Genomic DNA, 26,239 nt, shown 5'->3' with positions numbered 1-26,239 from the left:
CACTTTGGCCAGTCACAAAAAATAAATATTGATAGGGTGGTGCATTTTTGCTTCATAATGACCTACTTAAAATGAAGGAAGGGTTCCCTTCAAATTTAAATGGTCCAAAAAAAAAGTAGAAATTGACGTTTAATTCCAAAGTTGCTGGGCTTGGGACGCTTTAGTCCACCCATCTCAGGCCTAGTACTCTCTAGTCCAAAAAAGCCCCGCCTCCAACAATTTAGTCCAAATATGGACGATTTAGTCCAAAAATACACCGATTCATGGATATCTCGGATTTTCACAGTACCAAAATTACCCTTTCAGAATTTCCATATACGAACAATTTTTTTCAAATGTAGTGTGGATCTAAGATTTCAAATCAGAAGATGAGAAATATGGAGAGAAGGGGAGAGATAAACAAAGATATAGAGAGATTTTGGAGGATTAAGTTGTTTCTTCATTAGATTATTTTGATCTCAGGTTAGTTTTTCATCGTTAATCTTTTGTTTTACTTCTTCGATTTTGTGACTGTGCTTTTTTTTAATGCGTGGTATGAAATCGATTTTATTTGTTATCTTTTGTTAGATCTTTTTGATTTTTTTTTTTTTTAGTTTTGATTTTCATGCAATTCTGATTTTATTTTCATTTCTTCTTCATAAATTTGTTGCTCTTTGTTAGTTTTTCGATTTTGAGATCTACATATACATGATTAAGATGTTTTTGTTCTCTTCATATATGTTTTTTATAACACGACCAAAGTTATTAATGGCGATTAATTGATAGATTGATTGATTTATTCTGTTTTTGATTAAACAGAACGTGTACTTTCTTGTACACTGTATATGTTTCAGTTTATGGTTATTTTAAGATTGATTCAAAGAATAAATTATATGGTATGTTCAAATGTGATTCAGATGTATTTGCTTTTAAGTCTCTGTGTTAGTGGATTCTATATTTAGAAATTTCAGATGTGATTCATATTTTTCTTGAGCTACCTCTGTTATTATATGTGATTTTTTTAGATCTCTTGATCTCTTCATTTGTGTGCTTTTATAACTCGTTTGATTTTATTTCATGATTTCTAATTGATAGAGTATCTGATATCTTTTTATGGTGATGTAACATGTGTACTTTATACACTGTATATGTTCTCTATATATGTATTTTATAATACGCAAGGTATCAACCATGTCTAAGAAGGTTGTATACATATTGTACACTGAAATTCTCTTTGGTAAATGCATATGTTGTTTTGTTTGAATCAACGCTCTATTTTTGTTATTTTTCTGTAGATATGTACATACTTGTACACTATACTAGCATGCTCTCCGATGAATGCATGGCATGTTTTGCGGTTATGGATGCTAGAATTTGTCATTTTTTCTGTGGATGTGGACATGTTTATACACTAAAATTCTCTATGATGAACATATAACATGTCATGTGGTATGAATGCTAAAATTTGCTAGGTTTTTATACAGGTGCATAATTTTTTGTATGCTAGTATGTTCTTTCTATGAAGGGATGGAATGTTCTATGGGTATGATGCTATAATTGGTTATTTTTTGTAGAGGTATACATGTTTGCACACTAGTATGTGTTTAAATTTATATAGCATGTGCATGCACTACAACAAAAACATACATGGATCATTCTTAAAAAGTGTGATCTAAGTACTAGCTGTCTGTGATCTTTGCCAGTATAATCTAAAGGGTGATTTATAGATAACAACTCTCCTGCAATGAAAAGTGTGATCCTACCCTATGCAAAGAACATAAAGTTTTGAAAAGTAGAGATCTAATGACAGGTTTTTAAAAGACAAGGATCTAAAAGTTGTGATCTTTCCTCTAAGATTTCAACCCAAAATCTACCCTATACAAACAATATATTCCATTCCATTTCTGCACCTGTAACCCATACCATTTCGGTACCTGTAACTCAAATCCAGAAAGTTATATATAAAGGAAGCAATGTTTGAATTCAATTCATTCCATGTCTGAATCAAATACACATTTCTGCAGAGTCTTACTACATCAGAACAACCTGTACTGAGTCTGCTGAGTCTATCAATTTAAAGACCAAACATAATGATATAAAGATCATTACATGAATACAAGTTCTATCAATAAAAGTTTTCGCCCTAATATAGTTCGAGGTCGCAGGTTCAAGCCACAATAACTGCAATTGTTTTTTAAAATTTATCAAAAAACTTAATAGACAGATTTTTGATCACAAAATAAAGTTTGAAAAGTGGTCAAATGGTCAGTTGTAAGATCACACTTTTTCAAATGTATGAGATGTATAGGAAGGTCTCTATGTCTAAGATCACAAACACTATAATATCAATGGTCTTTGAGTTTTAGCCCTGAAAAGACCACAAGTGTTCATAAAATGTGAACTTTAGCGTGTGATCTATAACACTTTTTGTTGAAGTGATAGACTTTAATATACACCATATATGTTTTTTTTTTGTAATATGTAGGGTCTGAACCAAGTCTGAGCAGGTTGTGTATGCTTTTTTTGAATCATGGTGAGTATTCATCCATATTTTGGGAGATGCGTACACATTTATATACTAAAACATTATGTGTGATGAATGCATTGTTTGTTTTGTTTGAATTAATGCTATATTTTTGTTGTTTTCCTGTAGATGTGTACATAATTATACGCTAGTATGCTCTCTTATAATTTTATGTTTTGTTTTGTGAGTATGGATGTTGGATTACTTGATTTTTTAGAGGTGTGTACATAGTTGTACACCATTGTGGTGTGTCACTATTATATGACATGCTTTAGGGGTATGGATGTTGGATTTCTATAGGTGTGTAAATAGTCGTACACCATTATGATCTGTTTTGTGGGTGTGGATGTTTGATTACTTAGATTTTTGTATAATTCTACATGTTTATATACTAGTATGCTTTGTGATGAATTGATTGCATGTCCTGCGAGTATGTACGCTAGAGTTTATTATGTTTCTATATAGGTTTACATATTTGTACACTTGTATGCTCTGTAATGATTATTTTGAGTTTATTTTTAATTTTAAGATTTTCGGGATCATATTTTTTGGGTGTATATAGTTGTACACATGTTAATGTTAATGTGTACATAGTTGTACATATTTCTGACTTTATGAATGGTATTACTAGGGTGCATGAATCATTTGGTCGCAGTTAATGAAGATGGTTGGACATGAATACGACGAAGAGATGATTACCTCTTGATTATTCCATTCATAACTGGTGGATGTCACTAGGGTAAGTTTCTTTACCTTTGCAATTGAGCTTGAAACCTTATTTTGAGCATAGTTAACCCTAGTAATGATGTGGATGATATTCGGGTCGATAATATGTCACACTTTAGACTCATTGGGTATTATTTGAATTTATATGTATGTATAAATTTAGGGACTCATAAGCTCAAAATAATTTTATTCAATATGGGTAGTGATATTGTTGCTTAGGTACACGATTCAAGTTGTACGTGTATATATGATTGTGCACGTTTTCCGGTCTCATTTATATATGGCATTTCTATGGGTATGGATGTGAACAGGTTGATTGTTTTAAAGATGTGCATAGTTCTGCAACTAAGTGTAAATAGTTGTACACATGCTTTTTCTTAATGTATACATATTTGTACACGTGTTTATTATTTTTGAATCTGCGCATAGTTTTGCAACATTATGTTCTTTTTTTTCCCAAATCATTTCATTGATGCATATGTTTTATTTTACAGGTTGAAGATAATCATGTTGATGTCTAAGAGACGGGTAAAATATCTTATAGGTAGAATCGTTAGTCACATATCCAGGACTCCATTTGGAAAACGAAGAAATCAACGCGTCGAAATTGGTAGAGAGAAGTGAAGAAGAACTATGATGTGCACTGAGTGCTTTACTTGCATCTTCGTTGATGATTTACTACCATTCTTGCTTACGACTTTGTACTTTTTTTCTCATGTAAACTGTTACAATGAATGTTACTATCTTATTTATTTTAAGAATTCAGATTGGTTTTTACTTCAGTACATGTGTCTTTATTTATGCAGGTATGAATAATGTTATAACATCTCAGTACATATTCAACATCATGTACACTTTGATTTTCTAACCTGTCAGTGGATGTGCACCATCATGTCACCATTATGTACACATGAAAAAAAATTACTTATAATATACCATGTAAATCTGAAAAAAATCTGCATTCAAAACATCTATATTCAAACTAATAATAAGATTAATTCAAGGTTTTACAAGTAATAATAGTTGTTTAAGAAAGTTAAGAAACATAGTTGTTAAAAATTTAAGAAAGTTACAAAAAACTTAAGCAGGTTTTAAACATAAATCAAGTTGTTTCTTTCCTACTCGCACGCCAATCTTGGTATTATTTATCTTCTGCGATATTCTACAGTTTGGCAGGACCACCGACAGGTTTTGCATGTTCTGATGCTACCATCTCCAACAAGTATATACACACCTACAAAAATAAGACAAATCCAACTTCAAAAAATATGAAACATGTCATATATCCATGAGATAGCTTACCAGTGTACTAGCATGTATACCTTGACATCCATACTTTGAAAATTATAGAACCCGTGACATCCATACCCACAAAAAGTTCATATATACATGACATAACATACTAGTGTGCAAGTATGTACACACCTACAAAAATCTTAAAACCAATATTCATACTCGCACAAGAAAGTTCATATGTCCATGACATGATACTAGAAGTGTACATGTATGTACACACCTATAGAAATGACATAATCTAACATTCAAAACCACAGAACATGTCATACTCCCATGACATGATACATCAGTGTACAAGTATGTAAACACCTCCATAACATTTACAAATCCAACATACATGCTCATACAAAACATGACATATGTTCATGACATGATACAACAGTGCATAAGTATGTACACACCTACAGAAATGAAAAAAAATCCAACATTTAAAACCACAAAACAGATCATATGCCCATAACATGATACAATGTCATACAAGTATGTATACTCCTAATGAAATCCAACAAAAATAACATGCACGCGGAAGAAATAACCCACACACCGTTGAGATGTCATACATGTGTACAAATTTGTATACAACCACAACTAATTTAGGTAAAATAGAATTCATACTCACATAACAGTACATATACCCCTGAAATGGCATGTTGTCGTACAAATATGTACACAACTGCAACATATCTAACAAAAATAACATCCATGTCCACATAACAGTTCATACACCCCTGAAATAACATCTTGTATAAAAATATGCACACTACCACAACAAAACTAACAAAAACAACATTCATGCCCACAGAACAGTCTATACATCCCTGAAATAAAACGCATATTCTTCTTATATTTTCTCTCTCTCACTACGATAAATATTCTTCCCGCCCTACGTGGACCCACTTTTCCGCTCATCCTTTCCCTCCCCCATAAGAGTCAGCCTTTATAACATAACAAGTTCATTGAAAGATTTGATTTTGAATAAATATGAAACAACATATGTGATATGAAGATGAAACAACATATGTGTACTTATATGTACACCAGTAATCGAACTATTTACAGATTTGATTTTGAATAAAGATTTGATTATGAAGATGAAACAACATATGTGTACTTATATGTACACCAGTAACACAAGTGATGGGAAAACAAGTTTAAAACACAAACAACTGGGGATATGAAGTGAAACAACATGCTGGTGCACAGTTATGTACATTAGTAACACAAGTAATGGGAAAAAAGGTTCAAACCACACAAAACAGGCCATATGAAGATGAAACAGCACACTAGTGGACATATATGTACACTAGTAACACGAGTGATGGGGAAAGAGTTTCAAAACACACACAACCGGCCATATGAAGATGAATCATCATGCTGGTGCACAATTATGTACACTAATAACACAAGTGATGGGAAAAAGGCTTCAAAACACACACAACCAGCCACATGAAGATGAAACAAAATGCTGGTGCACAGTTATGTACACTAATAACACAAGTGATGGGGAAAAGGCTTAAAAACACACACAACATGTTATTTGAAGATGAAACGGCGTGCTGGTGTACTGTTATGTACACTAGTAACGCAAGCGATGGGAAAAAAGCTTCAAAACACACACAACACATCGTATAAAATGAAACATCATGTCGGTGTATAGTTTTGTACACTAGTAACACAAATGACGAGAAAAAGGCTTCAAAACACACACAACCGGTCATATGAAGACGAAACAACATGCTGGTGCACATATTTGTACACTAGTAACATAAATGATGGGAAAAAAGCTTTAAAACAAAAAAATAAGACCAATATTTGTTATCTTTTCCTTTCTTAACTGGTGATGACTTTGAAGTTTTTGATGTCTTCTTATATGGTGATGATTTTGCAGTTTTTTTTACTACAGTTGATGTTGAAACTGCTGCATTCTTTTAAGATTTTGATCTTGTCTCATGACCTGGTGATTTTGAAATTTCTTGTTCTTCAACTGATGTTGTATCTTCCGATAGTTCTTCTGCTTTCCTCTTTTGAACAGGTTTTTCCCAGTCACCATATACTGTAATCATCAACGAGTATGAAGCTTTAGGGTTTGATTATGAAGATTTAGGATTTGATTATGAAAATTTAGGGTTTCAATTTGGGTTTTCTCAGCTAGGTTACAGTTTTTCTTTCTTCTCTTTGTTTTCTTTGTTTTCTATGATCTTCTTTTCTCTTCTCTCTGCTAAATGAAATAATTTATTTTTCCGTTTTTAATTTCAGTTTTTTTGTTTTGAACAAACATGTCACATTCACCCTTAATGTGTTAGTTGCAAACTGTTTTCATTCGCCGAATGTGTGCTTTATGAAACGCGCGCGAAGGATAGCAGTGTCTTCACACAAATTTTGGACTAATTTGTACCTAGTCAACTAGGACTGGACTAATCTGTACATTTGAGGCGTTTTTGGACGAAACCATTTTTCCCCAAAAAAAGAGCGATTTTTTGGGGACAATGGTTTTTTTGGGGGGACCATGGTTTTATTTTGGGTAAAGACATTAGAAGTAATTTTAGGTCACCCCATATCTAGTTATTTATTTAATAACTAATCTACCCTCTTAATTAATTTTAGGTTATTATTAGTGAATGATTTAGTTAAAAACAATTAGTGAGATTAAATTAAAAGATGGGTTTATTATTAGTTGAGTTGAATTATTGAGAGAGTAGAGTTAGAGAAGATGAAGGAGAAAAACATGGAAAATAAATTTTTTTTCCAATTCACTAAGTTTGAGTATTCAAATGATGAAAACTCATCTGATTCTTCATCTCCATCCTCTCCTAGAATATTTGTTAATCTTCAAAATGATCCGGATTTGAACTGGATTTTGAACAGTTCGGTTACTTTATATGAAGAACAAGTAACCGAACTCATCTGAAGCTGTAGTTCGGTTGACCCATGAGATGAACAAGTAACCGAACTCATCTGAAAGTGTAGTTCGGTTTCTTGTTCCAAACACTCAGGTTACCGAACTCTCAAATAATAGAATTTCTAGGAGTTACAGCGTTATGTTCGGTTGGTTCGAAAACTGAATGCACTTTTGATCTAACCGAACTTTACGTAATATAAGAGTATATAAGTTTACAAAGTTCGGTTCTTTCGCAAACTTGAACCTAACAGCTAACCAACCGAACTCTGAGTTCGGTTTCTGCGATAAAATTGTGAAGTTACCGAACTTAACAAACAAAAAAAAAGTGAAGTTCCAGCGTCTATTGGCTAAGTTTGGTTACTTTGTAGTTTTAAAAGTTTTTGCGAACAAACCGAACTCTATTGGATAAGTTCGGTTATTTTGGAACTTAACATAGTGGCCACAATAACACAGTTCGGTTAGATTGGATTTGTTTTTTCCGGTTCTAAGGGTGGAGTTCGGTTACTTTGTAGCTTTAAATTTTTTTGCGAAACAACCGAACAGAGAGTTCTGTGACTTAATTTTAAATCCAATAGAACCGAACTGTTCTTCATGTTCTTCATTTTCAAGAAGTTCGGTTAGTAAACTAGGGTTTTTTGGAAAATCGGCCTAACCGAACATGGCTCTGTAACTCCTATTAAAACCCTATTTTGATGATTTATACTCGATTGAAGAAATCAAAATCAAATTAAAGTGAAGGGTTTGTTAGAAAATACCTCCGGAGTGGTCCCATGACAGAATCAGGTTGCGGCTGGCGTCTTTTATACTCGATAAAATTATTATGTAACCGAATTTAATTGTGATTGCATTGATGTTGTTACATTTCTTAAATAGGAGGCGGTGGTGGTGGTGGGAGGAGGTGGTGGTGGTAATCGGTGGTTGGTGGTGGTGATAATCGGAGGTGGTGGTGGTGGTAATCGGCGGTGGTGGGCGGTGGTGGTGGTGGTAATCGGTGGTTGGTGGTGGTGATAATCGGAGGTGGTGGTGGTGGTAATCGGCGGTGGTGGGCGGAGGTGGTGGTTATATATATAGGTGGTTATTAGGTTGGTTTTAAATTAAATTATGTTAAGGGTAGGTTAGTCATTTCAATATTTTAGGACACCCCTTATCACTATAGAGAATGTAGCCTAATAAAACCATGGTCCCCTCAAAAAAACCATGGTCCCTAAAAAAATCATTCCAAGAAAAACTCATTCCTTCGGAAGAAGAAATGTCTCTCTTTGTAAGCCCAGGCCCGTTAATCCCTCGGACATAACTCCACTCAACATCAGAAAATCTCAGACAACCTAAGAATTCCAATCTCTGCTGCTGACCGAAATCCCCATTTTCAAGGTACGAATTTCTCATACTCTATTCCTTCCTGTACAGTAATTTCTCGCTTTCTTATGTATTGGGGATTTTGTAATCGATTTTTGTTAAGAATTTGTAAATTGGGGTTCTCAAATCGTATATTTATTATCATCATCTTCCATGTCCTGCACTGTCTGTAAACCTATCAACCTTTTGTTTTTCACTTGAATCGGTGTTTCTAGGGTTCATTTATTCATTATCACATATTGATTGATGTAAGGGTTCAGACTTATTTGCAATTTCATTACATGAAAATAATACAATTATCGGGAATTTTTTCTTTTTGCTCGGGTTTTTTTTCTCGATAAGGCAAATTGTTCTGAGAAAATAATGTAATTGTCTATACGGCCATTAATCATTTTATATACATATTGTGATTTATTGTAAAGAACCCTGTTCGGCAGTAAAAAAAATCTACAGGGAAACTCTGGAATGGCTCCTGTGAGTCTATCTCTTTTGGTTGCTGAAATTATCACTACAGTACATCCAACCTAGGTTTAGAATCACAATTGTGTAGGTTTTAAGGTATTTCGTAAGGGGATATTCACGTTCTCGATAAAAGTAACATTTTCCTCGAATTGTATTTGGTTTGGGGTTTTCTGCAATGTTTGTTAATTCTTGATTTTATAGGTTTCATGTCTTAGAAGGAACAAATAAATGGGAGAGAAAGTTGGTGTGTTAAAAGTGACAGTAGTCCAAGGAAAGCAGCTAGTTATTCGAGATTTCAGAACCAGCGATCCTTATGTTGTACTCAAGCTGGGTAATCAGGTTGTTAAGACCAAGGTTATCAACAGTTGCCTTAATCCCGTTTGGAACGAGGAGCTGAGCTTGAATGTTACTCAGTCGCCTGGTGTTCTCAACATAGAGGTGTTTGACAAAGATCGGTTCAAATCAGATGACAAAATGGGAACTGCACACCTAAACCTTCAACAGATCGCAGCCGCAGCAAGGCTGAAACAAGTAATAAAGGCTGGCCCAGGTGAGTCGACTAAGATAAGGACAATACTCCCTGATAGTGATAACTGTCTAGTTAGAGAGAGCTATGTAAGTTGTGTAAATGGGGAGATTGTGCAGGATGTCTGGTTGAGACTTTGTGGTGTAGAATCTGGGGAACTTGAGCTGAAGCTTAAGTGGGTTGAAGACCAACTTCCAACTACTCCTGTCCCTTCTTAATGAAAAGAATCACACTGGGGATGTTGATGGTTCCTAAACTACTAGTTAGAGTTGTGTACTTGGTTGATTACTAACTACTCCAGCTTAACTTGGGTTTAACGGGAGAGTTTATGGTTAAACATATGAGTAGGAATCAAGTTGTGTTTGTGAATTGGTGCCTCCATTGTTAACCACTAGTTGTGTGTATGTGCTTATGTATTCTGTAAAGAACAATTCGATATAACCATTATGGTTTTCGACTCATGCTTTCAGAAGCACTGTTTTCTTTTGTCGTGATGTATTTTGCCAGTTTATGCATTTGAAAAATTGCTGCTGTGAGTGCCCTTTCAGTCACCGTTATGACCTGATCTTCTCATTTTCTTTCTAGTTAGAAAGAAATTGGGTTTCAGATGACTGAGAATTCACCATTCGCGGTTGATATGAGATTGTAAAAGTAACACTTGCTTCCTTGTAATGGTTAGTTGTATTGTTCAGATTTTGTAACTCATTTTCCATTGATTTCCTTTCCTCTTAATAATTGTTTACTTAAATATCTTTTCTTTCTTATTTCTGTGAAAACAACTGGTGTTTTTAGAAATCGGTTGATTTGCTTTGGCTTTCATCTACTAGTATTTCATACTCTCAGTATTCGCATATTTTTTAAGGCATAAAGAAAAAATTATTTCACAAGTTGGAAAATCGTATTTGCGATTTCAAGTTATCCACAGCCAAAAACAGTAGGCGAGTACCTAAACACTACTTGTACCAAATAAAACTGAAAATCCTGAAATAAGAGTACTAAATTACATAACTAGGGCAACGGCGGTGAGCGTGGCAAACAATGGGAATGCACCATTACCCTTGTGATGGTTATTTGTGAGGCTTCCAGCATTAGTAGGGGAAGGGATGTAACCAACTCCAGGAGAATAAGGGATGTAACCAACTCCAGGAGAATAGTAACTACCATCGCCACCCTTTCCACCTCCACCACTGCTGCGTGCACCACTGCCACTACCCTTTCCACTTCCGCCGCTGCTGCCACGGCTGCTACTTCCCCGACTGCTGCTGCCACTGCTACTACTTCCCCGACTACTGCCACTGCTACTACGTCCACCACCACCGCTGAAACCGGCTGTTTTCATATGTATATAAACAATTAGCGGTTTTGTTGTTTTCACGAATCAAAGACTTCTGTTTTGTTTGTTTCTTTTTAACAAAATTAAACCCTAGAAATTTGTTTTTCTTTAACAAAATTTATTTTTGAGAGAAGAATGTATATACATACCTGAAACTGTTATGAACAAATACGAAAACATCAGGTACAAGATAAGAAACGCTGCTGCTTTTTTCTTCGCCATTCTTCTAATCTCTTCACTTCAAAGTATAAAAGGTATAACAACTTAGATCAATGAGATTATGTATTATCTTTTTCTCTACCAAGATCTTTATTTAAGGGTTTTTTTTAGCTATTCGAATACCCCCCCAACTCTATTCTAAAGATACGTAATTGTTTTAAACTGCAGGGACCAAATCAGTATTTAGAACTTTTAAACCTCTCTTGGCCATAGTGTCAGCACAAATATTTAGAACTTTTAAGCCTGTTGCCTGTTCAAGAAAATGCAAAGAGAAGAAAATGCATACAAAATGACCCGTTAATGTTTAGACCTGAGAGATTCTTGACTAGTAATTAATGCAGATGTGGATCTCAAGGGGCAACACAATTGGTACCATTTGGAATGGGTCTTAGGATATTCCCCGGTATATCAATGGTTGTTCAATTGTTGCATTAGATTCTTGCAAGAGTACTCCGATGAGTTTGAAATTCTTACTACAGATAGGAAAAGTGGATGAGTGAAAGAATGGGATTTTTAAGTTTTAAGAAACTGTCATTAGAAGTGCTGATCAAACCCCGACTCAGTGGAGTTGATTCCATAAAAAGCTGATCAAATATCAAACAAACGTTACAGACCACCCCCTCTCAACCTTATATATTGTGGAGTATTTGTACTTTGGAATTTGAAAGGGTCGAAAGGAGGGGCTGTAAATCGACCTGTTTTGTCCATTTGTTTCAGCTGAATACTTAAATAATTAATAAAAAGGTTTAGATCGATTCGTTCACATTATTAAAAGATGCACAAATAACAAACCCAAATTAACTGATTTTCTTGGAAGGAAAATTAAAGACCAGTTTACTGAAATAGAATCTTTCAGAGTTCGTATAAGTCTTCATATCCTACTCTTGATGTTGTTTCCTTCAAACTCAAACTCTCCATTGATCAACTCGTCATCTTTCTGGAGAATATCATTCATCATGTAATATTCAAATTTGTGCACAATCTTCTTTGGTATTGAAACAAGAACTTTTATGGCATTACAGCCACCAATCTGCGGTAAAAACAAACACCAAGTCTCACTACTTAATTGACCCGCATGTAAAGGCTTACCTTCACCAAAATCCAATTTCTCGATCCCCAGCGTTCTCCAATCAGATATAGCTAATGTTGTTGACATAGCTAGTTGTAAGTTTTTTTCTTCAATAATATCAATCATAGATCTCACATAATCATTTGACAATACTCTTCTTTTACTGTTCTGAATTAGTTTTACAATATCATTCACTTTAGCGGTGACTATTTCTTTAACTGTAGTTTTAGCACATGCGTATATGAAACTGTTGCCGTAATATCCTTTTGGTAAATTTGGTTCTATTTTTGTCCTAATGATAGCTGGGAACAAGAGTTTGATTTTGAGTGATGAAGGAAGATTTAAGGCTTTAATATAGCAGCGCCAGACGTGCGCAGCAAGTGCTTCAAATGTACTGCATTTTACTGAGGGTTCACATAGAGTTTTGAAGACGTAGTATATGAGATTGTGTTATGGCTAAGCAACTAGGAGCCAATTGTTGGGTTTGAAAATATTTAGGGATATCAAAATCTTGGGTAATGTTTGTGAATTCGGGATGATCGAAGGGTATTTGTAGAGGGTTTCTAGGTCTTAACAGGCCATGGTTGTGGACAGGGGAAATAGGAAGATCCATGTTGGGTTTAGCATGTAGGTGTGCCCAATCGTGCAAAAATTTTGATGCACCAACACCATCAGTAATACAGTGGTTCATGTGGATGCACATCAACATTCCTCCGCAGCTTAGATATGTTACCTACATGGACGACATATTGTATTTCAAGAATTTAAATAACGTTATTACTAATTAATTAATGTCGAAACCAATATGAGTGTTAAAATGTCAGGAGATAAATAATCATTGATCAATAAGAAGTTAATTAATAAAAAATTTATAAACTACCATGTAATCATACTTCGATTCTGGAATAGTAGCACAGTCAAATTATCTATTATTGATTTTGCCACTTTGCCAAAGAAACATCTACGAGAGAAATTCATACCTGAATCACAAGAGGAGGAATATCCGAGTCACTTTTAGCATCAACTTTAAACAAGAGCTTGTCCTTCCAAGCCATGTCAAGCCATGCATTATCGTCTAAAAACTCATCAGCAGTAAAATCCATGAATCCTTCAGCAAGTAAAGCACCTTTACCATTACAATCAACTTCAAGTCTATCCTCATCTTCTGCACAATTTCTAAACCTTCCAGCTAATGGATAGTAATGAAAAAGAACTTTAGAAAGAGAAGATTTTAAATTATTAATTGGTATTGATTTTCTATAAACAAACATGAATTCGACTTTAGTATGCCTCAGAAAATTTAGATTATCCGTGTTAGAGAGATATAATGGACATTTTGGAGTTGGTTTTTCAGGGAAGATTAGAGCTGGTTGGGACTTGTAAACACAAACTGGTACTTCAGTGGACATTTTTGTTGTTCTTAACTGGGAATCAAAGTGCTGTTGGTTGGATAATTTAGAGTATCAGGGATTCAGGATATACATATATAGAGTCATCAAAAGGATATGGGAAAATTGGAAAAATGCCCCATATTTCGATGCCCCATAGGGAAAATGCTCATGGAAAAAAAGTTATGGGAAAATGCCCCACAGTCTCCTCTTCCATCCATCTGCTGTTAAATGGTCAAATAATGCACAGAGCGGCTTCACACGTGCGGATTAAAATACGAAATTGCTCTTTTTCAGAAATGGATGGAAAGTGGCATTAAGTTTGTTCATGGATGGTGTGGATGGGGAAGGTATTATTACCAACAAAAAACCACACGTTTTAGATGAACGGATTTCGCCACGTGCAAGATAATTAGATGAACAGCTACAGATTAAATCTCCTTACATGAAAACTTGAAGTATGAACTTTCTTAGTCAAAAATCAGTACCAGAAATGAAAAATTCAAGTATGAACTTTCTTAGTCAAAAATCAGTAACACTAAGAGCAAAGCATTTTACTTTCCCACTAAAAGGTGTCTTTAAAAAGAAAAACATCAACATCACTAACAATGTCTAAAAAAACACAACATAAAGAAAGTCAAGAAAATAAATCTAACAAGATGATAAGTGAAACTCAATTCTCCATTCTCATTCATTCTGACCCTACCAAAATCTGATGTGGACAATCTAACTAGAGAGTTTTAGGAAATACAACTTTCTCATTAATTCTAACCCCACAGAATTAACTTTAGTACTTCCTTCCACGTCTTTAACATCTCCCACTTAACCCATTTTCCCATAACCAAACTTTCTCTATGTAACTGACGATCCCGACTAAAAACAAACTACAACAGCATCAGAACTGCTAGCTTTGTTTTTCACAACTCATATTAGATTTTATCTTTGTTCTTGAACCTGAGTAATTGGGTGTATGGTATTGTTCTCCTTGAAGAATCAAATAAACAATCACCATAAACAGGTTTGGAAATTCTTCCATCACTGTTTCCAATCTCTGTAAATTCATCATGGTTATTAATTTTGATTTTTAATCTCTCACATATTTAGGTTAGGAAATTTCGGATTCTGTTGTGATGATTATCAATTTTGTACACTGTTTTTTGAGGTAAGCCATTTCAGATAGGATTTACTTCCAATTTGAACTCTGTTTTGTACACAAATCACGGGTGCCAAGATTCGCATCAACACTAATCTGTCTTTTTCTAAATTAACCTCCACTTTTTCCACCAGTTCATCTTACTGCTCAACGTCTTCTTACTGAATTAATTCATCCGCAAAAATATAAGATCTTCTATTCATACGCAAGTTAGTTTTGGTCTCTACATTGGTTTTGATTCAGATTATTAAATTTTATTGTACTAATTAAGTAATTTCTATGGGGTTTTCTCAATTCTTACAAATTACCTGTTTGTGGAAATGTCGAGCTGCTTTCACTCTATTGGTTTATGACACCATCGGTAACATTGAGACAAAGATTCAGGTAACTATTCGTCTCTTTTATTTCTTTATTCTTCTTAATTTTGTGATTTTAAGGTTGTGGGGGTTGATTTTGTGATATTTCATTCAAACACCGTGTTATCTCTTTGCTTTATTTTCTTTTTGCTAACACCAATTTTGTTTCTTCTGCAATGTGGTTGATATTCTGAGCTTTTTCATTTTTCATAGGAAGAAGAACATCTACGAATTGCTGCCCCTTACGCATAACTTTTTTTTTTTTTTATTTCTTAAAGGCAGAGGTTAAAGATAGATTAATGATGGTTAAAGATAGATTAATGATGTCTACCAGAGGTAAGCAGAAAGAGGCCCTTATAAGCTATGTGTTTCTTACATTTATAATTTTTTATTATTTATTTTCCTCAATCAATATGTATAAGCTAATTTCTAGAATTCAAATAAAATTTCCAGGAACTTCCCCATGTACGACATAAGCAACAAGGTGGATAGTATACATAAACATGCAAATGATGTAATAATTCGTCTTTAGTTCGTGAAAGAATTTCAATCATGGGAATTAAAACTCAGAGTCAGGTTATTTGAGGTAATTTAATCGAGAAAGTTCTCTGATGCTGATAATACCCCACGTAACCCACCTTTTGTTTAAATCTAAACATATTCTAACCAGTGATCCAGTTAGAAAGATGAGCTTGAAAGGAAACAAAAAATGGACACCATGTACACAGTTATTGGAGGCTCATTACTAGATATTGGAATATCTTTCAGCAACCACTGAATTAACATGACCGAATGCATCTTCCTGTGGTTAGTCTTCCACATATGCATTTGTTTCGTTAACCCTTCAGAAAATGCTTTCTTAAGCTTGAGAGAATTTTTGCTGACAATCTGTCTAATGATATATGTTCATAACATTATACTGTAAGACTTTCTTCATTCTGTGTTTAAGGTCCATGCAAAGGGTGAAGAATATTGATAATTTGAGAATTCCATATAGAACATTGTTGTAAATTTTATTATCATCTATTGACTTTGAAAAGAAATTCATTCTCATTTTTTTTGCAGCCATTTGAAGCCTTTCTGTTGCTGTAAATAAATCCAGTTTGATCAAAAATACTCGCTTTGTAATGGCAAGAACTCTTCAAATGATCCAAGATGAGAATTCTGCTTACTCGCTTACGAGGTACGTCCCTTTGCTTCTCTAAACCTACTTTTGTTCATGTAATGTTGGGTCACTTTCACTCCACATAAAGCTATCTCAGCATAAGCTATTATCAGGAAGAATTTGTTGTAAAAATCCGGTAATATTGTGGAGAAGAATGGTCTACACATCTATCTTGGTATCACCAATTCAAATGAAAATTTAATTCCAAAAGGAATTTTTTATGGTTACTCATGGTAGAGTAATGAATTTGCATTGAAGGAAATATTTGTGAAGAATGACTTAATCTGCTAATGTTGTTGATAATGATGGAATGATTCGACTATGCAGCTACCAAGTATTCTTTTAGTTGAGATTTGTCATGATTCATACCACTTCGATGAGACATTGGTGTACAATGATTATCATTCTTCCTAAATCAATTCATACCATATATGTGCTCAACGAGTACTTACTACGTAATATGGTAATTTATCTATATAAGGTATGCAAAATGCTTGAGAGACTATTCGAAAAACTGGCGACACAACGTCATGTTTTTTTTTCTTTTCTTTTTTTTCCGAAAATGTTAGGCATGTGAAAAAATTTATAATGCTCTACTGAAATGTTTTCACATATATGCTGCCATGTTAGTTAAATTTGCACCGCCATTGGATGATTCAGTTATTTTGTTTTGGATTTTTGAAGTCAATGAAAATTCTAAATAGACATAGTCTAATTTACTGTTGATGTTGGTTTCAGGTCATGGCTGTTCATTGATAACGTATAGTTATAGCGACATGGATCCTGTAATATGGAGGGAATTTTTAAAGTACTGAGAATATGGAGAATTAATTAGAGTTCCATTTTATGCAGTTTTGAGTTGCTTGAGAAATTGTTTCCATTAATAAACTAACACAATTTGATAGGAGGCTTCCTAAACCTCCTTTTTTTTTTTTTGTAATGTTGTTGCACCTATCTACGATATACAAATTCTTTTTGTATTATGCCGTATAAAAGCAAGCACGATGACAATTTGATTCCGGATTCTCCATTTTTTCTGTGTATGTTTTAGTCTTTTGATTTTCTCACCACTAACGACTACTGAAATGCGTCTCGCATCATCGCCTCAACATTTTGCTTTTTTCATATGCAAAGACTTTTATCAGATTGACACTACTGTTGCTTCTGCCATCGTGTCTCGGCTCATTGGAAGTGTAATGAACTAATATGGAGCCGAACGAACATAAAAGCAGACCCGATGCGAAGCACGGGTTACTATCTAGTCAAACATTATAAGGAGAATATCATCGTCTCTGGTTTCTCCTTACTCTGTTTTACTCACCATATCTCTTCTCACTACAACTCTCAAGTTTAGTCTCTGGTTCGATCGCCGTCTTTTACAGATTTTTTTTTATTTTATAACTACGAGGAGAACATCTTTTTTATTTTGTTATTACGAGGAGAAGATTTTTTTTATATTTTCTGAAATCTTACACAATGCAATTATGGTCCATTAAGATATTTCGAGATTGGAAAAATGTTGATCAATATACGTGTTGACCGAAGAAACCTTAAGGTTAGATCAGGCATTTCATCACTTGTCATAATCTCCAGAGACGATATATTGACCAATCAATATCACGATATTGACCATTTAATAGCAGATGGATGGAAAAGGAGACGGTGGGCATTTTCCCATAACTTTTTTTCCATAGGGCATTTTCCCTATGGGGCATCGAAATATGGGACATTTTTCCAATTTTTCCATATTTTTACCCCTCTTAGAGTAATTACCAAAAGTATCGGGAGAAGAAAAATCGAATTGTGCAGTTCGATCTATTTCGAAATTTGTTAACAGAAAATCACCCAGTTGATCAACACACGGTATCCGTTTGGACTTACTCCACTTCATAGTCTCAAGCCATAAGAAATGTTCAAGTGACATACTTATATCACCACTAATTAATTGTTTTCATCTATTGACATTACGTAAGTTGAAACGAACACCTTGATTATCAACCTTGGGCATTAGAAAAATCAGTAATTCATGCATCCCTAACAGTTTGCACACCACCACCAAAACTGGTTCCATACGACCATTGGATTCGGAAACCTCAGGTTGATTCTGGTCGGTATGTAAAGCTGACTTTAAAATATCAAGGTAATATTCCTTGAATTCGGAAACAGGAACTGGAACAAAACCATGCATCATTTGTTCAGGTTGATGACCCTCGAAAATTCCAGCCTTATCGTCAATAAGTGTCTGTTTAAACACTTCAAATATCTGCATATCCTCTTGTAATAAACTCTGTGCTTCATTATACTCTTCAATAGTTTGTTCATGATTCATACAAACAGAAGCGTTTCCATTGATCTTATCGAATACGCCATTTGCCAGATTAGGCGTGAGATGTGTAGTTAAACCATAGAGATTAAGCGCATTAGCGGGAGTGTTAAACTGCAACGAAGTGAAATATTTCTTCCAAGTTTGGTATGTACACAGCAACTCCAGGAAGATATACCATATTCTAGTCACGAAGAAGAGTAGAAGTTTCGCAGCATGCACTATGGACGAAGAGAGCTCGGAAAACTTGAAAAATATTGGAAAGTATTCCTTCACGAAATCACCAGTTTGAATGGTCACACTTCCTTGATAGACACAATGATTCTCCACGAAGATATCCTCCTTGACCCTTTTTGACAAGGTTGGAAGATGCACAACAAATCCAATAATATTCACCTTTTCTGTGTCACGGAAAAGAGAAAAATTCTTTGAGGTGCAGGTCATCAAACCAATCATGATATTAACACCGTATCCATCACTTAGCATTAATAATCCCTGATCCAACAAATATGAATGGATGCCACAAGAAACTGTGATGGCTAATGGTGCCCTTATACTTAGAGTGTTTGTACTTATATTTTCTGCCACCAATCTCTGTTGTGACTATACGTGTATAGTGTAGATTAGTTTCTCATTATAAATGTAATGTTCTGACAAACTCTTGTAAGAACAATTACTGATATTCATTAACAATGAAATATCATTTTTTTTTCACCTGTCATTATGGTACCAAGAGCAGGTTAAGCTTTTTGATTCTTCAATGGTGATTTTTTCTTCATCTTCAACAAAACTCTGTGTTCTTTTTCTCTTGCAACAGTGATTCACAGATACTCTCTTGGGTGAAGATTATTTTTTCTCCGGTATTCTTTGTTTCTTCACTTCCTGCAAAATTTTATCAGATCTATTTTTGATTTTTTCTTTCAAATTCGATTCTTCTATCAAGATTTCCTCAAATTCTTGATATGTTTGGTTCATCATACTAGCTTCTATCTTCATTCACTTTCGTTGTTTTTTCAAATCTTGATTTCTGTTTTTCAATTTTATCTCAAATCTTGATTTCTTTCAATGGATCAAAGCCCTACTGTTCGAATTTCCACACTTCAGCTCAATACTATTGCTCATATAATCCCTTTGAAACTCAAGGATGATAATTTCATCACCTAGAAAGCTTTAATGTTACCACTTTTCAAGAAATTCCAGGTTGAAAAGTTTATCGATGGTTCTTTTCCATGTCCTGATCAAGGAACCACAAGAGCTCAACTAGTTGAATATCAAGATTGGATTGCTGAAGATACAACTCTTCTTCTTGGGATCCAATCAACAAAATCTGTTTCAACTATTGGTTATGTTGCTGGTGCTGCTACTTCTAGAGGATTGTGGCTTAGCATTCAAGAAAGATTTGCTCATACTTCTGCAACTCATGTGATTCATATTCGTACCAAGCTTCAATCTCTCAAAATGAGTAGTTTTGTATCAAAATATCTAATGGAGATTAAAAGCCTTCAAGATCAACTTGCAGCTGCAGGATCTCAAATTTCAGACACTGAAATGGTGGCAACTATTTTATCTGGCTTGCCTCTAGAGTATCATTCCTTTGCTACTTCCATTAAAATTCGTAATCCGCCAGTATCAAGCAAGGAACTGTTCAATCTGCTCATGAATGAAGAAATTGTTGTAACAAATACCAAAACTGATTCTGAAGCCAAAGCTTTTGCGGCTCAACATTATCAACAGTTCAAACCTACTTCTAGTTACACTCCTAGACCTTCATACTCAAACTCAGTTTTTCATATAGGTGGATCAAGAGGTCGAGGTGGTCGACATCCAAATCCTAATTTCTTCTCAAGACCTTCCTATGGAAGAGGCACTACTTCTGAAATTGAACCTTGTCAAATCTGCAAAGGCAAGAATCATGATGCTACTGAATGTCACCAAAGGCTTAATTTCTCCTATCAAGGCAACATCCACCAACAAATCTTCAGGCAATGTTAGCATCTGCAGATATTTTTGATGATTCTCCTTGGTATGCAGATAGTGGAGCTAACAATCACATCACCTCTAATGATGCTAATCTGACTACTTCTTCTCCTTATGATAATGCTGAGATGATTTCAACGACTAGTGGCCGAATTATGCACATCTCTCATATTGGTCACTCATTAAAACATGTGAATGATCATTCCTTTACTCTCAATAACATTTTAGTCGTGCCAAAAGCCTATCAAAACCTTTTGTCAGTTCACAAATTTACAACAGACAACCACTGCTCTTTAACTTTTGATTCTTTTGGTTTTTATGTGAAGGACTTGACCTCTCAGAGGATCATTTTGCAAGGTCCACATAAAAATGGTCTTTACCCTATTCAATTCAATTCACACACTGCTCTTGTTACATACTCCATTTCTCTCATCACCAGTGATATTCTACACAAAAGACTTGGACATCCATCTTTTCAAACCTTTCAAACACTGTGCCATCAATTACAACTACCTAAAGTCTCTAGCACACCTTTATTTTGTAATGACTGTAAACTAGGAAGAATGCACAAATTTCCTTTTAGTCTTTCTAATACTGTTGCTGCTCAACCTTTAGAGCTTCTTCATATGGACTTATGGGGTCCCTGTCATGTCAGCTTTCTTTCAGGCTCATACTACTATGCTAATGTTGTACATGAGTACTCCAAGTATTGTTGGATCTTTCCACTAGTTAATAAATATGATTTCAGACAAGTCTTCATTAATTTTGTCACTCAAATTGGAAACTTCCTTTCTTTGTCTGTTAAATGCATTAGAACTGACAATGGTGGTGAATTTACTGGCAATCTTCTTAAAGCTTATCTTACTCAAAAAGGAATTCTTCATGATTTTTCTTGTCCCAAAACACCTGAGCAAAATGGTGTTGCTGAGGTAAAACACAAACATATTTTGGACATTGGTAGAACTCTTTTGATTCAATCTGGTCTCCCTGCCATGTTTTGGGTAGAGGTTTTTCAAACTGCAAATTATCTAATCAATAGATTACCAGAAAAAGCTCTAAACTTTGTATCTCCTTTGAATTTCTCTTTCATAAATCTCCTAATTATGATTTTTTGAAAGTCTTTGGTTGCTCCTGCTTTTCATGGCTGAAACCATATACATCAAATAAGTTACAACCTAGAAGTAAACACTGTGTCTTTCTAGGATATAGTCTTTATCACAAAGGTTATAGATGCTATGATTTCACCACTGGAAGAGTATATATGTCTTATTCAATGAATCCAGTTTTCCTTTCAAAACGTTTTCATCTCATACTATTTCTACAACTGTTCCATCCATCATTCCTACTTGTGATGCTTCTACTGCTCCTTCAATTTCCGAGTCAGTTCCTCCTCCAATACTCACTACCTTCACTCCCACTACTACAACTAAAGTCATTCCTCAAAATGATCATTCCATGATTACTAGGGCTAAGAGAGGTGTGTTTAAACCAAAAACTATGCTTGCCACTAAAAATTTATTGCCTGCAGCTTACTTAAGTGATACAACATCTCCAGTTCCAACATGCTTTTCTCAAGCAATAAAGAATCCAAAATGGAAGGTAGCCCCTTTTCAGGAACATGAAGCTTTACTTAATCCTGGTACTTGGTCTTATGTGCCTTCTTCACCTGAACAAAATGTAGTTGGCTGCAAATAGGTCTTCAGGATCAAATATAATGCAGATGGTTCACTGGACAAATATAAAGCAAGACTAGTGGCAAAGGGGTTTCATCAACAACCCGGACTTGTCTGTTAAATGCATTAGAACTGAAACTCGACCATGAATTCTTCCAGCGATCTTGGAATTCTTCCACGAATGCTTTCGTTGAACATCATACAGGGATATCGTCACTGTAATGGAAGGAAATTTAGGAAAATTCCATCCAATACCTTTTGGTGTAGACCATTCTACAAACTTCTCTTGAACCAAAATTTTATCACCGGAATGTACAATGCACATGAGGCTTTTCAAATCCAACAATAATTGTTTAGCTAAAACTTGTCTACCAATTAAATCTTCCACAAAAATATATTTCATATATAGTTGTTCACTCACATGGATATACATATCAGATAACACAAAAGAATTCTGCTGGGTTAATTCCATCAGTTGAACCTTATTAGGGTTTGAAAGCAATACCATTCGTGCACCCACTTGATCAAACACTTGATTATTATCAACAAAAGAATGAACATGCATATAAACATCAGAGCTAAGATCCAAAGACTTACCAATAAGTTCTTGAGAAACATGCGGTACTTCGTCCTTCTCATTAGTACACCCAATTTCATTACCTTCAGATGATGTCGAATCTTTGTGAGCTGAAAAGGAAACATCTATAACTTGATTATGTTCTTCTTTATCTTGAGTAGTAGATTTTGTATTTTCCTCACCTACGGATGTAGCCGAAACAACAGCTAAAGAACCATTGGAAAACGATAACTCCTCTTGAGTTGATGATGAATCAGTAAACTCCTGTGAAACATGCGAAACCTTGAGCTGATTTCCTTTAGTAAGAAAAGGATCCTCTTGGTCTTCTTTGCTCTTTTCAGAAGTAACCTTTATAATAAGAACTGGTTCAAACAGAACCTCATCGAACTGTCTAAAACATTCCACAAAATCTTCAAATTTTGCTCTTGTAATTGGTTCATCATTACTCTCTTTAGAAATAAGAGGAGCTTTGTTCCCTTGAGTTTTTTTTTCTTTATCAGGAAGAGATGTAGTCGAAACATCTTTAACACCCGCATATGATAACAAAACTTCGTGAGTAAAAGACGAAATTTCAGGAACTGTAACTTCTCTCTCTTCCTCGCTAACTGATGTTGTTGAAATAGCTATAGAAGCATTAGAAGACGATGATTTCTCTGGAATTGTTTGACCGGAAAGTTTGGCCATAGCAAGGTCATACTCACGTTTAGCTAAAGCAAGATTTTTATGTTCAGCTTCAGCCAAAGTAAACTTTTCACGTTTTTTACGTTCAGCTTCAGCCCTTTCACGTTTAACGATAGCAATCAGATACTCTTCAAGCTTCTCCAGTCTTTCTTTTGCATCTTCTCTGACACAATAAAGTCTATTTATTTTCCTTTCATCTTCTACACGGCGATAAACTATACGACGATTCATCATTATTTCCTCCTTATATTTTTGAATACTTGTTGATAACTCTGGTCTAAGCTGCAAAAGATTTTCCATATTTACTTTCTTCATGACCAAACAAGTAAAAGAATAAGAAAACTAGGTTGTTTTTTTTTTTTTTTATAATAGGAATAAGGTTTTGAGTTTGCGGAAGCGGGTTTAAGGATCTGTTTCTAGATAAGAATCTAAAAAGAAGAAGGCTTTGCTTTTATATAGGCTAGCATGACCGACTAAAAAGAAAAGAAAAAGGAATTCTACCTAAACTAGGAAAGTAAAAGGACTTGCAAAGCAAGTAAGCTAAAACAGACGCAAGGGATCAACAATGGTTGTTGATACAAACGCAAGGGATCAGCAATCATTGTTGATACAGACGCAGATGTCCTACATCATATATCCTCCTGACACATGAAGAAGATGTGAGCACAGAGAAAGGGGTTTTTGATCTCCCCCATTGATTAAGATGATCATATCCCAAATCAATGAAGTGCATATACAAACTGCGAAATGAAAAATTGGGGGAAAAAGATTACGTTTTGTGATCGCACTTACAGGATCTAGGGGGAAGTTAGGTTTTAGAATCGCGCTTATAGGTTTTAGAGGGGAACTTGTCTTCTCTGGGTTCTCTCGTTAAGACTTGAGAGGATAAGATGAAAATGAAGATTCTGTCAGGAGGTTCTTATCAAAGGATATATCTGGGCATGGGCACGGGAACTGGCTTTTGGTATGTGCCTAAGGAAAAGGTGTGTGCCTGTCTGGATTCAGATTTTAGAGAAGAATCTTATTATATGAGCTAGATCGGATAGGGGTGTGCAACAGACGGACGGATGCATATTAGGGGTCATCCGCGTCCAATCCGTCAAACTTACGGATTTGAAAAATCCATCCGTGTTCGGCCCAATCATCCGCGGATTAGCGGGTGATGCGGAACGTATGCGGATTAACCGCAGATTTAGTTTTGAAAAAAAAAAACATGTCTTTAGCTATATACTTTTCTCCACTTTGTTGATTTTCTTATCCTTGTATTAACTGGAAACCTTGAAGGTAGAAATGTGGAAGAAAAGGAGTCTTTGCTTGAACTATGTACGAGTTTATGTTATGAGAACTATTTTGATGTTGATCAATGGAAAAATGTAGTATTAGTAATAAAGGCTGCATATTTTTTTCTTAACTTGCTCTTGATTTGGAAGAATAGCTACATTTTGATTTTATTTATGGCTTAAATGTTCAGTCACTACTGTTTACAAATCTGTCGGATTTTGAATATCAAAGTAGCTCTCCTTGAAGTTTGAATAATATTGAATAGCTCGGTGCAGTACGACTAGAGCCCGAAAATAAAATCTAGAGTCTTTCTGATATTTCTCTGCTTGCACAGTGCAGCACTTGTGTTGATAAATCTGAAGAGTCTTCACTGATATTTTCCTGCTTGCACAATGCAACACTTGTGTTGAACCTGAAAGTTCCTTGTCTTTCCTTGCTAACTTCAATTGCGGAAGAAAAGCATTCTTCTTGTGGTTATTGCGGGTGTGGGTGAATCTGCGAGTTTCAAAGTCCAACCATTACCAAACCGCTAAAAAATGCGGATTTGAAAAATTCACCCTCGTCCGGCCCACAGATCTTGCGGATTGAGTTTCATCAGCAATTTTGCGGACGGATACGGGTGAAATCCGCGGTTCCGGACTTCTTGCTCACCCCTAACCGCAGGTGAGTTTTTGGGATCACAGAATGAAAAAAATAGGATTATGAAGTCCATAAGGACCATAACTTATTTTTATTTTATTTTATTTTTTAAAAAAAATTGGGTTTAAAGCCCAGAGATTATATTAAAGTTTGAACCCCAAAGAGGTTCACAATCCTAGGTAGCTAGGAAAAGAAAGTGAAATTCCCACCATCCCGATGCTGACGAGTTTCGAAATCAGATCGATGGTATCATCACCCGACAACTTTACCACTTTACAACTGTACCACACTGACATCTGCGCTTATAACTTGTTATTTAATTACTTTTACGAATGGTAAATATATTCTTGATTTGAACTTGATTAATAAAAATAATTATGATTAATGATTGAGTTAGTTTAATGAGTTGATTTATATTTTGAAAATCAAGAAAAAGTAAATCGATGCTTAGTTTTTATATTGCATTAGTTTTGCTTGTTGTTAGTTATAAAGTTCCTGGTTTGGTTTATGTTGTTATCTCTATGTCTAACTGTGGATCCAGAGATGTAAATTTTAATACTCTTTTTAGAAATCATGCTAGGGGTGCCTTTCCTCCTGTTAGACAATGGAAAGACCAATTAGTTGGTTGTTTTTTTAA

At 34.9% G+C, this 26,239-nt stretch overlaps 4 protein-coding genes and 1 long non-coding RNA gene across 5 annotated transcripts; 3 read left to right on the top strand and 2 right to left on the bottom strand.

Annotated features, from left to right (window-relative positions):
* Window positions 1-333: 333 nt before the first annotated feature.
* Window positions 334-4,011, top strand: LOC113332383. Its single transcript, XR_003351473.1, has 3 exons — window positions 334-462; window positions 3,135-3,242; window positions 3,724-4,011. It is a non-coding gene; the product is annotated as an uncharacterized LOC113332383 (long non-coding RNA).
* A 4,664-nt stretch (window positions 4,012-8,675) lies between these two features.
* Window positions 8,676-10,469, top strand: LOC113332266 (protein C2-DOMAIN ABA-RELATED 11-like). The gene is made up of 2 exons (XM_026578839.1): window positions 8,676-8,795; window positions 9,444-10,469. Exon 2 carries the CDS (start codon window positions 9,471-9,473, stop codon window positions 9,984-9,986), a length of 516 nt encoding a protein of 171 aa, XP_026434624.1. The 5' UTR covers window positions 8,676-8,795; window positions 9,444-9,470; the 3' UTR covers window positions 9,987-10,469.
* A 299-nt stretch (window positions 10,470-10,768) lies between these two features.
* On the bottom strand, window positions 10,769-11,323 carry LOC113332305 (keratin, type II cytoskeletal 2 epidermal-like). The gene is made up of 2 exons (XM_026578864.1): window positions 11,251-11,323; window positions 10,769-11,097 (listed from the first exon to the last, which is right to left on the bottom strand). Exons 1-2 carry the CDS (start codon window positions 11,321-11,323, stop codon window positions 10,769-10,771), a joined length of 402 nt encoding a protein of 133 aa, XP_026434649.1.
* An 868-nt stretch (window positions 11,324-12,191) lies between these two features.
* On the bottom strand, window positions 12,192-13,798 carry LOC113332304 (omega-hydroxypalmitate O-feruloyl transferase-like). The gene is made up of 3 exons (XM_026578863.1): window positions 13,370-13,798; window positions 12,965-13,122; window positions 12,192-12,783 (listed from the first exon to the last, which is right to left on the bottom strand). The coding sequence occupies exons 1-3, from the start codon at window positions 13,796-13,798 to the stop codon at window positions 12,192-12,194; spliced, it is 1,179 nt and encodes a 392-aa protein (XP_026434648.1).
* A 6,149-nt stretch (window positions 13,799-19,947) lies between these two features.
* LOC113332303 lies at window positions 19,948-22,446 on the top strand. The gene is made up of 6 exons (XM_026578862.1): window positions 19,948-20,677; window positions 20,806-20,942; window positions 21,078-21,189; window positions 21,310-21,457; window positions 21,566-21,680; window positions 22,006-22,446. The coding sequence occupies exons 1-6, from the start codon at window positions 19,948-19,950 to the stop codon at window positions 22,444-22,446; spliced, it is 1,683 nt and encodes a 560-aa protein (XP_026434647.1).
* The last annotated feature ends 3,793 nt before the right edge of the window (window positions 22,447-26,239 follow it).

The sequence above is a fragment of the Papaver somniferum genome, unplaced genomic scaffold (assembly GCF_003573695.1).
Source record: "Papaver somniferum cultivar HN1 unplaced genomic scaffold, ASM357369v1 unplaced-scaffold_131, whole genome shotgun sequence".
Lineage (NCBI taxonomy): Eukaryota > Viridiplantae > Streptophyta > Magnoliopsida > Ranunculales > Papaveraceae > Papaver > Papaver somniferum.
Note: the sequence above shows the minus strand (reverse complement) of the source record. Positions and strands in the feature narration are given on the sequence as shown.